Here is a 16,743-nt window from a genome sequence, read left to right as displayed (position 1 = left end):
GGAAAGAATGATAGTATAATTTATTGTCATGAAAAATTATGTTTCCTATCTTGAAACTTGGATTTTTCAAGAGTTTTCCCTTAGCTTCCAGTCTGTACTTTAACAAGGTTGTCTCTCTTTATTTAGAGCACAAGCCAATGACAGGTACTTTATCCTCTCCAGTGCTTATTAAGTAGCAGAGATTCTCATTCTCAACACACATGATAACAGGAATCATGTCATGCATCAAGATTATATCAGTTCATGCTGCTGCTTCCCTCTCTTCTACCCTACCCCAAAAGAGCATCCTATCAATTCTATTTAAAAATGAGGAACTGAGGCAACAGGTTAAATAACTTGCCCAGGGTCACACAGTCAGTTAAGTGTCTGAGGCTGGATTTGAACTCAGGTATTTGTATTTGTATATTTGTATATGTGTGTGTGTGTGTGTGTGTGTATATTTGAGTCCCTCTATTCCTAATCAATCAGCTATTAAATCTTGTTGACTGCATCCTTCACACCCATCTACTTTTCTACTCATACAGTCACTAACCCAGTTCAGGTACTCATCACCTCCTTCCTAGAGAATTATAAAATCCTCCCAATATGTATATATATATATCACCATTATTTCAATAAATGAATGGAAAAGTTAAGAATTAAATAAGAAATTTACCTTGAACTTAGGCATCATTATTCTGTGTATAATCTCATGACTATCTGTACAGGGAAGAGTTTCTCAAAGATACAGCAAAATCCATAAAGAACAGAACCCCAAATCATCTATAAGATAGGTGAAATTCTCTCCTGATTTCCCTTTCTCTATCCTTTACAACATCAAACAATGGTTGAAGATCTTCCAAAAGTCAAATTTGGAAATTTAAGTGCCAGATTATATTTGCTTCCTTACCAATCACCACCATGGAGCCCCTGAAAACCAAGAGAGCATCCCTAACACATGTCAGAGAAGGGATTTTCCCTGTACAAAAAAGGAAAATCAGGAAGTCATTTTGAGGGATTTACCACCTCACTACTTCAATCTCAATACAGATTTGGCCTCCTACCTCCAACAGTCCTGAGATCCTAGTTGGCGGTTCACAATATCCTTTAATAAGCAGAATTGATATAGAGAGTTGGACCTGGAGACAGAAGACCTAATTTCCTATCCTACCTCTGACATTTATTAACTGGGGACCCTGGGCAACTTTCTTAACCACTCTGAGTCTTTGTTTCTTCATCTATAAAAGAAGAGGGATAGATAGTCTCTTAGGTCCTTCTCAGATCCAAATCCAAGACCTTATCTTAAGATATCATTTGGACACCTACTTGCTATACAAATGTTTTCTCTTTTTGTTCATCCCTGTGATGTAAGTTGATTTCACAAATATACAGAATTTGGTAGTTGGAAAAGACTTCAGCAACCATTTAGTCCAATCCATACATGAATGAAGCACCATTAAATAGATCCAACAAGGTGATGTCTAGCCACTGCCAAAAGATATCTAAATAAAAATCCAGACCTCTTAGAGCAAGCCCTTTCATTTTTGAACCCTCTATTTATTCAGACATTTTTTCCTGATATTCATTCTAAATTTACTTCTTTGCAATTTCTACCTATTGCTCCTGGTTCTGCCCTGTGGGACCAAATAGTACAAGTCTTATCCTAACTTCACAGAATAGCCCTTCAAATATTGAGGTGACTATCATGTTTCCCCTCTCCCCACCCCAGAGTTTTCCTTTCTCCAGGTTAAATATCCTCACCTCATTCAGCCAATCCTCATATAACATGAATATATTCATCTTCCTAGTTTCTGTCCTCCTCTGGACAATCTCTAGTTTATTTGCAGAGGAGAAGGTAGAGGAGGAAATAAGCATTTATATGGTACCACTAGGGCAGCTAGGCAGCACAGTGGATAAAACACTGAGTCTTTTGAATGCAGACTGAAGCAAACTATCTGCTCTCTTTTTCTTATTTGGTTTTGTTTCCTCTTTCCCATTGTTCACTCCATCAGTTACAATACTTTATAACCTGACTAAGGTCTAATGTGAAAGTATTTGTAGATCCTATATTTAATTGCATGCCGACATGGGAGAGGGGGAAGCAAGGGAGGGGAGGGAGGGAGAGAAAATTTGAAACTCAAGGGATTATGGAACTGAATCTTGTAAACTAAAAATAAACAAACAAATGAATAAAGACAAAAAAAATGCTCTTTAAAAAAAAAAAACAATGAGCCTGGAATCGGGAAGACTTGAGTTCAAATTCAGCCTCAGATATTTAGTAGCTTTGTGACCCTGGGCAAGTCAACCTCTGTTTGACTTGTTTTCCTCATCTGGAAAATGGGGGTAATGATAGCACCTGACTCTCAGGGTAGTTGTGAGGATCAAATAAGAAATAATTGTAAAATGTTTAGTGTAGTGCCTGGCATACAGTAAATGCTATATAAACGTTAGTTATGATGATAATGAAGATGATGATGATAATGATGATGTGTCAGTTACTGTGTTAAGAGATTTGTTTGCTTATTTTTAATAAATATCATGTCATTTAATTATCAATGTTCTTAAATCATAGTGCTCAGAATTAAAGATAATACCATAGATAAAGTCTGACAAGGGTAAAGTACAGTAGGAGTATCAACTTCCTATTCCTGAAAGTTGAACCCCTACTACTGCGGTACAAAGTTGTACCAGTTTTTCTGGCTGTCACCTCATACTGCAGACTCATATCGAGCTTGCAGTCTACTAAAACTCCCAGATCCTTTTCAGAACAACAGCTTTTTATCCATGCCTCCCACATACTTAAAGGAGTTGATTTTTTTGCACCTAGATATAAAACTTAATATTTTTCCCTATTGAGTTTCATCTTATTCAACTCTGGATCCTGATTCTGACATCTAATATGTTAACTATGCCTTCCAAATGTGTAATTTTACAAAACTGAGGAGCATACTATCTATGCCTTTATTCAAATCATTAATAAAAATGCTATATTACACATGGCCATGTACAGATCCACTGGAGACCCCTGCTGTGCTAACACTAATCCATTAATTTTGAGTCTGGCCATCCAACCATTCTGAATCCATCTGATTGTATTATTGTTTAATTCATAACTTGTAATCCTCTCCACAACAAAATTATATGAGATTTCACTGAAAGCTTTGCTAAAATTCAAAAAAATTTTATCTATAGCATTCCTCTCACCTACTCATTTGGTTAGATGTAATCTTATAATAAGGTGGCACAAAGGACAGAGTACTAGGATTGGAGTCAGACACTTTCTAGGTGTGTGACCCAGGACAAGTCAATTTCCTCATTTGTAAAATGAGCTAGAGAAGGAAATGGCAAACTCTAGAATCTTTGCCAAGAAAACCCCAAACAGGGTCACAGAGTCAGACATGACTGAAAAACAACTGAACAACAACTCATCTTGCCAAAAGAGGAAATTAAGTTAGGCATGACTTATTCCTGAAGAAGTCAGGCTGGCTCTTGCTGTAAGGACAGAAAAATGAAAAAATAAAAAGTTATCCTCTCAATGAGATGTGCACATAGTAAATATAAAGAAAGAAAGGAAAAACTGCATAAAGAAAAACAAAAATATTCAAAAGCAAAAATATTCCATCTCTGTGCTGGTCCCACATGGTATGTTCTTTCTTGAACATGCAGAAAATAGATCATACATTTGTACTGATATGTTTTGTACTCCAAAGTGCACTACCTTAATGGATAAAAATATAAAGTGTGGTAAGAGGGAATTCTCAACCCGAAACTTCATGTAGTACCAGGATATTAAGAAAGACAGTCTTGTAATTATTTGCAAAAATCAAATATAGTCTTTCAAACATTTAAAATAATCACAGACCTCAATTTAGGTTCAACATTACAAACAATCAGCTTTTCATGTATTTAATTCACATATGTTTTAAGAGGAAGCTTTAATGAGAAAAATTTCATCTGAGTTTTCTCCCAGATCTTTACAAAATATATTATCCATTAATTTTAGAAAACTTTGGCACATTCAGGTACAGAAAGATTCAATGCTACATAATATTTGGGGTCATTTGCCACTCACAATAAAGTATTAATAATTCACTGACCTTAACCCATTGAACAGCTGCTTAGATTTATCCAGTAGGTAACAAAAATCGGTGACTGTTTTTCTCTCTCCCTGTGGGATATCATCTTCAGCTCCTCCAGAGGACATGATTTCTTTAAGGGCAAATTCAGTCCTATATATGTTTAAAAAAAAAAAAAGAAAGGGAAAAAAGCTCATGTTTCATATGTACATTAGGTAAAGACAAAAAGAGAGAGAAGACTTTAATGTTCCAAATATTTGTTCAACTTTTTCCTTAAAAAAAAAAAAAGCACAGATTCATCACCATTAGGTCATTTAAGTTAAATAAGCTCAAAGAAGGTCATAAAACTACATATTCAACTGTATCAGTTAAAGGAAAAAATATTCTCAAAAATTATAACCACAGAACTAAAGTGTTACTCTGATATTTCATCATGATGTGACTTTGGCCTAAAAATTATACCAACCTAGCACAAACTCTGGCAAATCCAACCAAGATCAATACTTTATAAAGAGTAAATGTTCAATTAATGTTTACTAAACTAAACTGAATTAGATGAAAGAATAGGAATCATTATTTAAGAAATAGAATGAATAGATTCCAAGGGCTCATCACCAGAAGGCTGGATATCAGGCAATACTTAGTAGGGGTCAAAGCAACTCACAAAACCATTTAGGGTATCAGTGATATTGTAATCTGCAGCAGTGCAGGGAATATCCAGACAACTCACATCACAGATCTTCTGAAGTGAAAAAAAAATAAGCAGTATTATAGAAGATATTTGGTCAACTACAAAATAATTTGACTTTTAAAAGACAATACAAAATAATAATGGTAGGTCATAGTTGCTAGTATAAAAGCATATAGTTTATAAAACATTTTCTTCACAAGAACCCTGTGAAGTAGGTATGCATGTATTATCAACATTTGAAATATGAGGAAATTGAGGCTCCAAAAAGATATGTGATTTTCCAACATTTCAACCTTAATAAGTAGTAGAGACAGAACTTAAGCGAATGCCTTATGATTTATTGGATTTAGATCCAATGTCCCATCTACTCTATCTGGATGCTTTCCAATAATTTAAAAACCCTTTTTGCATATAATATTATAGGAAGAACAGAATGAGTAAAAAGTTGTGCTGAGTAAAATCACAATATTAATGCTTTTACAAAACTTATGCCAATAATTATATCATTTTATATGTATGTGGCAGCTGAAGAAAAAATTCATAATTCATAACAGGGCCTGGATTATTTTTTTAAGCATACTTTTTATTGATATATTTTGTTTTTACATTTCATACTGTATTTCTTCCTTCCCTTTTCCAGAGAAGGGAGTATGTTGTTTTCTTGGCTCTTGGCTCAGCTCACTTCATTTTGTCTCAGTTAATACATTTTCCATGATTCTCTTTTTAATCATGTTCATCATTTCCTGCTTTGGGGGGGGGGGGACAGTTGGGGTTAAGTGACTTGCCCAAGGTCATACAGCTAGTGAAGTGTCTGAGGCTGTATTTGAACTCAGGTCCTCCTGACTCCAGGGCCAGTGCTCTATTCACTGCACCACCTCGCCGCCCCATGTTCATCATTTCTTATAGCACAGTAATATTACATTATATGTATGTTTTGTTTGGTCATCCCCTGATTGCTGGGCATTTACTTTGTTTTCACTTATTTTCTACAATAAAAAGTGCTGCTAAAAATAACTTGGGCTATATGGGACATTTCTTTTTGTCACTAACCTTTGCTGGGTACAAGCCTAGCAATGGAATCTTGGAGACAAAAGGTATGTGCATTTTAGTCACTTTATTTGAATAATTCCAATTTGTTATCCAAAATGGTTATACCAATTTATAATTCTATTTGCGGGGGGAATTAGAATCAAAGGAAATAATGAAAAAAGTAGTAATGGAAGATTAATAACACTTCCAGATCTCAAACTATATTGTTAAAACAGTGATTATCAAAACCATTTGGTACAGTATCGCTACTCCCCCAAAATGAAAAAATATATATTCAAACAACAGATTAGACAAGGAAGAATAAGAAATGACTGAATTCAATAACCTAATATATGACAAATCTAAAACTATGAATTATCTGTGAAAGGACTCTCTATCTGAAAAGAATTGCCAAGAAAATTAGAAAGCAATCTAGTAGAAATTAAATTTAGATCACCATCTTAGTATATATTATGCAATAAATTCAAAATGTATGTATACATATGACCTGAATATTGAAGATCAAACCATTAAAAAATTAGAAGAGAATCTATCAAGTACCATTCACAACTATGGCTAAACGGTGAATTCTTCAAAAAAAAAATTATGATTACATGACATTGAAAAGTTTTTGCATTAACAAAAGTAATGCAATTAGGCTAATAAGGCAAGTGGTAAATTAGGAAAAAATGTGTATATTATTTCTATGATAGTTGTCTATATATCTTGAATATCACACCCTCTAAAAAATACATATGATCGAAAGTCATTTCCCAATAGATAACTTGTCAAAGGATTTTGTTGCTATTGTTCAGTTGTTTCAATTGTGTCCAACTTCATAACCCCATTTGGAGTTTTTTTGGCAAAGATACTGGAGTCGTTTGCCATTTCCTTCTGCAGCTCATTTTACAGATGAGGAAACTGAGTCAAACTGGGTCAAGTGACTTGCCCAGGGTCACACAGCTAGTAAGTACCTGAGGCCACATTTCAATTCAGAAAGATCAGTCTTCCTAACTCCAGGTTAAGCAATCTATCCACTGAGCTACCCAGCTGCTCTTGCCAAAGGATATAAACAAACAATTCTCAAAAGAATTGCAAGGTATTAATATCCACATAAAAGGATAGGTAAATTATAAGAGAAATTCAAATCAAAACAAACCTGAGGTTCCACCTCATACCAAGTAAATTGGCAAAGACAACAAAAATGGAAATAGTCAATGTAAGAGGGAGTATGGAAAAATGGATACACTGGTAGATTTTTTCATTATAACATTACAGAAGATACCTGAAAAATATATTGACACAACATATTAGACAAGGAAGAATTGGAAATAATTGAACTTCAAAACTCAGTATTTGATAAATCTGAAAATCTGAATTATCTATGAAAGGATTCCCTATTTGAAAAGAATTGCCAGGAAAACTGGAAAACAATCTGGCAGAAATTCGGTTTAGATCAATATCTTACAACACACTGTACGATAAATTCAAAATAGAACCTAGATTGTTTTTCATATAGTGTTAAGAAGTATCTTGCACTGAATAACACACTTTCTTACCTATTACCTTTTGTAGCCAAGGAAAACTTTTTTAAGACCAGCTTGTTATCCCCATTTTGCAGGTGAGACAAATAAGTCTCAAAAAAGGAAAGTAACTTGTCCAAGAAACACAGCTAATAACAAGTTGCAAAGTTGCATTTTGAACCTAGATTTTCACTGAGCTAGGGCCAGATTTATATCTACCTTAATAGGCGGCAATTGTATAGGAAGGACTGGTTATAAAGGGTTCAACTACATCATTGGGAAATGACATCAGTTGGAGAGAAGGATAACAATAAGGTATTTTGCATTGATAAATAGCATAAAAATCACCATTAGAAAGTATCACTATGACAGGAAACCTGCCTTCCTCTTCAACTATAATTCATTCATTCACCTAACAAACACAAAGAACTGCTAATCATATATTCACTCTTCATTTATTTTAAAATCAACTTCCAAACTGTGGTAATAGTTTCTCAATAAGCAATTTAGTTTCTGGTACATTCACTATTCTGTTTCATGGCAAGGCAAGTACCATTAGCATGCTACATGGGGTTGAACTATGTGTTTACCTGAGTGTGTGCATGTGTGTGTTTTAAACCAACATTGCTGTTGGGACAAAATTCCAACTGTGATGAGGGTAATTAAGTCAGAAAGAGAGTCTGGTGTACTTCACACCACCATCCATGACCATACTAGCTTATAAGCATAAAATAGAGGCTCTTAAATGCCTTCCAATTTTAAAATCCTATTGCCTATGAGATAAAATACAAACTCAACAACCTGATATTTTAAAAGCTGTCCAAAATGTGGTTCCCATCTGCTTTTCCAGTTTAACTATTAATATTCATATTATTCCCTTTCAGGCACTCTCCATTTCAGTCAAATTGGCCTACTCACTATTCCCTGAACTCAGTATTCCATCTTCTTTTCCCATGCCTTTGTACAAGTTGTCTCCCTTCCCTAAAATGCATTCCTACACATTATTTCCACACCTTAGATTCCTTAGCTTCTTTCAAGACTCAAATTATTTACCACCTCTTAAGGAAAGCCTTTCCTGATCTTCTTCTCAGTTACTGGTACTCTCCCTCCTCAAATTTCCATACATTTAGCTATTTATGTACAAATAGGCTACATCTCTACAGTAGAATGAACATGAGATTTGTGTGGGACAGTCCCATTTCAGTTTTTTTCTTGTATCAATAATGCATGTATATATTTAACAGATGTTTTTGCAACTAAATTGGGCAACAGTCACTACAAAAGACAAAACTTCATACCAGAAAAGTAAATTTCTATTTAATCCTACCTATGTGATTCTTGTTATGGAATCAATTAAAATTTAGTTAAATTCATTATATCCAAATAAACTATTGATGAGAAATAAGTACAGACCTTCAAGTAGCAAAGACAATTTCTCTGTGATTTGAAACAGGTAAACATGGATTTTTATGTATAAAAGGACTATTTATTTCTTCTTTTGACATTTTGACAATGTTAGAAAATAATCTCAAAATTCATGAGTGCTCAGGACTCTCTGTGCTCAGAGAAATAACTAGGAAAAGGAGGAGGGCAACTTAATGCTAGCTCTAAATTTCTGTGGATCTAGTCAGAATTGCAAGGAACCTTAAAAGTGAATTAATTCTGGCAGGAACTGATCCATAAAATGGAAGCTGATAGCAGAATGGATTAAAAATCAAAACCTGGGGGTGGCTAGGTGGTGCAGTGAATAGAGCACTGGCCCTGGAGTCAGGAGTACCTGAGTTCAAATCCGGCCTCAGACACTTAACACAAAACTAGCTGTGTGACTTTGGGCATGTCACTTAGCCCCAGTTGCCTTACACCGCCCCCCCCCTCCAAAAAGCAAAAAGCAAAACCAGACAAAATGGTGTTCACAAGAAACACACCTGAAACAGAGATACACACAAAGTAAAAATAATGGGCTGGATAAGAATCTAATTTATTATGCTTCAACTTCAGTTTAAAAAAAACAGCAGCAGCAATCATGATCTAAGATAAAACAAAAGCAAAAATCAATCTAATTAAAAGAGATAAGCAGAGAAACTACATTTTGCTAAAAAGGTAGCATATACAGTGAAATAATAACAATACTAAACACATATTCACCAAATGATATAGGATCCAAATTCTTAAAGGAAAAGTTAAAAGAGTTACAGGGGGAAATAAACAGGAAAATTACTAGTGGAGGACCTCAACTTCCCCCTCTCAGAATTAGATAAATAAAACCAAAAATAAATTAGTAAGAAGTTTAAGGAGATGAATAGAATTTTAGAAAAGTTAAGTAAGATAGACCTCTGGAGAAAATGGAATGGGAACAGAAAGGGAATATGCCTTTTTCTCAGCTATACCTGGCACTTTCACAAAATTGACCATGTATTAGGACACAAAAGCCTCACAAACAAATGCAGATCCACAGAAATATTAAATATGTCCTTTTCAGATCACAGTGCAATAAAAATTACATTCAAAAAAGGGCCATGGAGACACAGATTAAAAATTAACTGGAAACTAATCTAATCCTAAAGAATGACTGAGACAGAGGATTAGTTTTCAACATTCATTTCCACAAGATTTTGAGTTACAAATTTTCTCCCCATCTCTCTCCTGCCCACACCCCAAAATGGCATGCATTCTGATTATCCCTTCCCCCAGTTTGCGCTCCCTTCTATCACCCTACCCCCTCCCTCTTATCCCCTTGCCCTTTTATGTTCTTGTAGGGCAAGATAGATTTCTATACCTCATTGCCTGTATATCTTATTTCCCAGTTGCATGTAAAAACAATTTTTAACATTTGTTTTTAAAACTTTAGTTCCAAATTCTCTCCATTCTTCCCTTCTAGGGAAATACAAATTAAAACAACTCTGAGATACCACCTCACACCTATCACATTGGCTAATATGACAGAAAAGGAAAACAAGAAATGTTGGAGAGGACATGAAAAAATTGGGACACTAATGTACTCTTAGTTGAGCTATAAACTGATTCAATCATTTTGGAGAGCAGTTTGTATGCCCAAAGGACTTTAAAACTATGCATACTCTTTGACCCAGTAATACCAGTACTAAATCTATATTCAAAAGAGATTTTTTTTAAAAAAAGGAAAATGAAAAGGACTTACAGGTACAAAATGTTTATAGTAGCTTTGTCTGTGGTGGCAAAGAATTGGAAAATAAGGGGATGTTGGGGGAATGGTCAAAAAATTGTAGCATATGATTATGATAGAGTACTATTGTGCTATAAGAAATGACAAGCAGGATGCTTTCTGAAAATACTGGAAAGCCTTATATAAACATTAATGCAAAGGGAAGTGGGCCACGGGAGAAGATTATTGTACACAGTAACAGCAATATCAACTGTGAATGTCTTAGCTATTCTCAGCAATACAATAATCTAAGACTATTCTGAAGAACTTATGATGAAAAATGCTATCCCTCTCCAGAGAAATAACTAATGGAATCTGAATGCAGATTGAAGCATACTTTTTTTAATCTTATTTTTCTTGAGTTTTTCCTTTTTTTCTTCTTTTTTTTTGGTCTGTGTTCTCCTTTGCAACATGGTTAATATGGAAATATGTTTCACATGAAAACACATGTATAATCTATATCGAAGTGTTTGCCTTCTCAAAGAGTGGGGAGACTAAATAGGGAGGGAGGGAATTTGGAACTCAAAAATTATTTTTAAAAAAGAATGTTAAGGGGCAGCTAGGTGGCACAGTGAGTAAAGCACAGGCCCCAGAGTCAGGAGGACAGGAGTTCAATTCCAGCCTCAGACACGTAACACTTACTAGACATGTTACCTTGGGCAAGTCACTTAACCCCAATTGCCCTGCCCTCCCCCCTCCAAAAAGCTAAATAAATAAATAAAATAAAAAACTTTTTTTAAAAGATGATTTGATCCAACTACCTATTTGATATAGGAATCTCATCCTAAAAATCAGAAAAGTCATTCAGCACCTGCAAGAATACTTCCAGTGCTGGGAACTTCATGACCTGATTAAACTTCTGTTACCCAAAATATATTTAGATTTTTTTTTTTTGCTTTTTGGAGTAGGGAAGGCAGGGCAATTGGGTTTAAGTGAATTGCCCAAGGTCACACAGCTAGGAAGTATTAAATGTCTGAGACTGGATTAGAACTCAGGTCCTCCAGGGCCAGTGCTCTATTCACTGCACCACCTAGCCACCCTATATTTAGATTTTTAATACTGACTACAAAGAGCCTTAGAATTATAGAAGTATTTTATTATAAAAGTCTATATTGGGATAGAATATCCAATATATTCCAAAAGAGTCATGATCTTATTGATCTGATTACTCCTTCCACTGGTATTTCCTGTTATACTTTCTTACTTCAGACTCTTCTTCCTAAGAAGGGAAAATTTCCAAAATCACAAACCCTGAGTTAAAAAGGAATGATTTCAGAAACCATCTGTTACAACTTTATACCTAAACAAAGATTCACTCTAAAATATTCCTAACAAGAAGTTATCCAATTTTTCCTTGAAGCCTTCCAGTCAGGAAGAACCCACTACCTACCACTTCAGACAGCCCATTCCATATCTGGATAGCTATAATTATTTGGAAGATTTTTCTTTGCCTCAAGTCTCTACTTGCTCCTGTGCAACTTCTACCTATTGTTTCTACTTTTGCCCTAAAAGATCAAGCAAATCAAATCTAGTCTTTTATTCTCCCATAAAGATTTTCAAATACTCAAAAGCAGTTATGATGTCTTCTGAAGGATTCTCTTTTTTATAATAAATTTTTTTATTTCCATCAACTAATCTTCATATAGCATGATCCTGATCCCTTCACTATCTTGACTTCCTTTGTCTGATCTGGACACTTTCTATCTAATTAGTGTTCTTCCTAAAATTTGGTAAAATCTTCTAAATGTGGTATGATTAGGGTATAGTACTGTGGAACTGTCCCCTTCCTGGTCCAGGACACTATACCTGTTAATTATGGGTAAACCTGCATGAGCTTTTTTGCCTGTAACAGATGAATTGCCAAGTTGCCTAATTATGGTGACAATAACTGTTCTTTTCTCCATAAAAACAAAAATGATGTCACTTCTTCAATCAGAACCATGATTATCCTTTTATAGTGTTTTTTGCACATCCTAGGTACAGCCTACAATGACTCAAGTTTTTCTTGTTTTGATAAGAATGATATAAGGAGATGATTTGCCCACCTTGTTTGCCATCTGGAATGCCAGGAATATCCTTTAGATTTAGAAACATTAACTGTCTTTGCCAAACAGATGCACCTGCATTTAACCTGATAACTCCTGTCTCCAAAATGTTAAAATAGCTGGTAGATGCCCCCAAAATATCCCTTTCAGTTAAACAGAAGCTCCTTTGAATTGCCCCTACAAGGGTTCGATTTAGTGTAAGTGAATGACCACACTATGCCAATAAGATACACTGTACCATTATATTGGATATTCTCTTCAATTCAATTAACCTAACCACCCATACAATCCAACTTGTTTCAGTGTCTGCATAGCTAAAATGCTATAGATCATGTCCCGAAATTATCAAGTAGAAGGCATAGAATATCAAAACTGAAGAAAGAAGAGAAGACCATCTTTCTTATTCTCTAGTATCACTTTCTTTCTCTTATAACCTGCTTTCTTTGGAAAGTAAGATTCTTAAAATGTCACCACTATACTAAGGCACAGTGACCCCAGAGAGTGACTTTTTCAACTCACATTTCAGCCAGGAATTTTTTTTCCTATGACTCTGCCAAGTTATACATATTTTTAAGTGGCATCTGACTTGGAGACTATTTGTCCTGTCATCAATGACACTTTTGAATACTTTTTTGGCAAAAGGGACCAAACAATCACACAAAAACACACTGTAAAAACTGATAATCCTTGTTTAATCAGAACAAAAGTTACCCAATAAATCCTTCGATATTTTCTTAAACTATAGTTTTTACTTTTCACACATAATTATTCAGAACCTTTCACAGTCTTCCAGGACTCACATGGTCTACAAAAACTCTTTATTCACAAAGACATACCTGTCATATCAGATACAAGTTAATGTATCTCAACAGATCCCATAGGGTACTCGCTATATTCAAGGGCACAGTTGCCTGGATGCTGGCCTATTTAGGCATATGGAATGAAATCCAACAGTGCTCTTACAAGCACAGCTTCCTACAGAGTAGCGGCACTCATGGGAATGTGTGGCAGGAGTCTGTCACCCTTTGGGAAACATTTGGTTGCTAGCTGAGCCATACAATGCTAAGTGACAAAGGCTCCAAAACAGAAGCCTCTGGGGAAGAGGTGAAGTCAGAATGCCAGCCCACAGTCATCAGAAAATCATGGGATTTTAACTCTTCTGAGAACCAAATCCCAGCATTTTCTAATATGACTTAGAATCATGAAACAGTAGAATCTCAGAGAAATTAAAATTGTGGATCACCTAAAGTACAAAAGAGAGACAAAATAGAAAGTGAAAACATTTCAGTATATTATGAGCAATGAGTTGCATTCAAAAAGCAGGATAAAAGATAACATCAAAGAAAGTTATGACTGAAAAAGTAGACAGATGATGTATTGAGAGCAAGGAAGAAGAGATATTGCCTATGTAATGTAATGGTACCCACAAAACACTGAGAAACCAAGAGGAAAACAAGCCTCCAGAATGTTAGGTGGAGCTTCTGATGAAGATAAATAGGATTACAGATTTGTAGGGAGGCAATATGGTGCCGTGAAAAGCACACTGTGTTACAGTTAAAGTCAGTTAAAGTGATTTGGGTTCAAATTCCATCTCAGATATTACCTGTATGACATTGGGCAGGTCACATAATTCCTCTGTACCTTGTATCTAAGGCAATAAATGCATGATTCCGTGATCTTGTGATCTAGAGCTCTGTGGCAAAGACCTCTAGTTTGAAGGCTCTCTGGCACAGAAAGGCTAAGTGATTTGCCCAAGGTCACATAGGCACACATGTCTAAGTATGGAAGGTGGGCTTGTAGCTCAGGTCCTCTAATTCCAGAACCAAAGCTTCTTGAACCATGAACAAGAATCAGACACGATGAGAAGACAAGGAGAAACTAACTGTAGGCTTTACCTCTGGCAAAACCAATGAGATCACAGATGTACCATGAAATAAGAAGCAATGATTTAGACAAAAAAATACCTCAACATATTCCAACTAAGTCATGATCTCACTGAGGAGGTTACTCCTTCCACTAGTACACCTTGTCATTCCCTCTAATAAAGAAAAAGTCTTGTCTGTGTCTTTCTGTAAATCCTCCATAGAAGATACAAAGAAATATTTTGTTGTCATTCACTTGTTTCAGTTATGTCCAACTCTTCACGACCCTATTTTGGGGTTTTCTTGGCAAAGATACTAGAGTGGTTTCTCATTTCCTTCTCTACCTCATTTTTACAGATGAGGAAACTGAGGCAAACAGGGTTAGGTGACTTGCCCAGGATCACACAGCTAGGAATTATCTGAAGTCATATTTGAACTCATGAAGATGAGTCTTCCTGATTCTAAACCCAGTGCTCTATCCACTGAGCTAACTGCTTACAAAGAAACATATACAGAATAAACTAGGGGTAATCTGAGAAGAAAGGCACTAAGATTAATAACTGCGAGCAGCTTCTTGCCAAAGGTAGGGTTTAGCTGAGAGTATTAAGAAATCACTGAAATGGAGGAGTTATAAAGGGAGATTAGTACAGACTTTGGGGGACATACAGTGAAATGCTCTGAGTCAGGAGATCAGATGTAATCAGTGCTGGAAAGAGTATCCAAGGAAGCTATGTCTTCAGGAGGGAACCAGGTCTTAGTGAGAGCAAGAAGATGAAGAAAGCAAAAGTGCAAAGGGTTTAAGATGAAATCTAGTTTCTACCTATGAACCAAGCATTCCAGAGAGTATAGTGTAAGGGCTAGATAGCTTTAGAGCAGGATTTTTGTGGGGGGAGAAAAACGGAACAGTCAGTGAAGATAATAATAAAAACATTTTATATGGTGCTTTAAAGCTGACAAAGTACCTTACAAATATTATTTCATTTGATCCTATATAACCCTATAAGGCAGATGCTACTCCCCATTTTACAGATGAGGAAACTGAGGCAGACAGAAGTGAATGCTCAGTGTCCTATACCCTTTAAGTGCGAGACCAGATATGAACTTGCTTATTGTTGACTCCAAGTCCAGTGCTCTATTGGAACAGGACGGGTATGACAGGGTGGAAGTATCTTCATCATTAAGGAATGAGTTCCAACAGGTTATCATTGTCTGCTGGGTTCTTCCTCAGTGGAAGTGTCCCATGTCATCAAGGAATTATGTACAGCTGGAAAGTGGAAAAGGGATGTTGCATGGAGGGTGCCCCAACAGGGACAATGCAGAGACTGTGGAGGCAGGTGATCACAGATGGGGCCTATCCGGAAGCAAAATTAGAATGCAGGCAAGTCAGGTGTGTGGAACTTTCGGTGACCACAAACTGTCTCTCTAGAGTGATAGAACACAAAGTAGGCTCTGCAGGGCTGTAGGTAACCCCAGATATGCCTACCTTAAGTGTGATACCAAGCATTGAGAATATCAAGTCATAAAAGGAATATTGCCTATCCTTAAGGATCTTATACTGAACTTGGGTGACACAAGTACACATATATAAAGTACTGGGTAGAAGTGGGGTTGAGAGCAAAGAAAAACTCCATATAAGTGACACCTAACCAGGGCCTTGAGAGAAGGTGAGGATTCTGAGAGATCAAGATAATGAGTCTCACATAAGTTGATTATAAAGAAAAAAGGCAGAAAATGATCTTTTGAGAGGCAAAGGCATATGAAAGCAACAAACTGGACAAAAGTCAACTTCTTCACATAGTCAAAGGTAAGAACCACTAAAGTCATATGAATTATAATTTTCTCCAGTGATTTTCACTTATCAATAATTTGAAATGACTCCCTATTGCCATCAGAATAAAATTCATCCCCCTCTGTCCATTATTCGAGGCCTTCTACAAAATGTCTTGCCTTTCTAGTCTTATCTCACATTCCCCTCCATTTTCTCAACATTCCAGTCAAAGTGGACTGTTCTCTGTCTTTAGGAAATGAGTTACCCCACCTCAATGCCTTTGTGACTAAAATGCTTCCAATCCTTCTAACCTGCTGAATTCCAAGCCTTAAAGACTCACTTATGTCCCTCTTCTCCAGGAAGTCTTATTTGGATCCTGCCCACTCCCTGCCACCAAGTTGATACCTTCCATCCATGAGGTAACTGAGCACTTTTGTTTTGAAATGCTCTAACATACTTAACCTGTAGTGTTATCTACCACAATTACTGGGTCGATATTTTATCCCCTACTTGATTGGTCTAATCTAATAATGGTCTAAGCTGCTTAGTCCATTATCTCTAATATGTAGCAAGAGGCTTTGCACATAGA

The 16,743-nt window shown here is 35.9% G+C and overlaps 1 protein-coding gene across 5 annotated transcripts in view; it reads right to left on the bottom strand.

The window, feature by feature from the left end:
• Nucleotides 1-16,743, bottom strand: part of SCAI (suppressor of cancer cell invasion) — a 206,783-nt gene that overhangs the window by 103,971 nt on the left and 86,069 nt on the right. For all 5 annotated transcript variants that reach the window (XM_069082770.1, XM_069082771.1, XM_069082772.1 and 2 more), the window contains one exon: nucleotides 4,077-4,208. In XM_069082770.1, coding sequence (XP_068938871.1) covers nucleotides 4,077-4,208 — 132 coding nt within the window. The remainder of the gene's footprint in view (nucleotides 1-4,076; nucleotides 4,209-16,743) is intronic.

Source organism: Petaurus breviceps, unplaced genomic scaffold, assembly GCF_028583685.1.
Source record: "Petaurus breviceps papuanus isolate PSGF00001 unplaced genomic scaffold, PetGlider_PUasm1.0 171, whole genome shotgun sequence".
Classification (NCBI taxonomy): Eukaryota; Metazoa; Chordata; class Mammalia; order Diprotodontia; family Petauridae; genus Petaurus; species Petaurus breviceps.
Note: the sequence above shows the minus strand (reverse complement) of the source record. Positions and strands in the feature narration are given on the sequence as shown.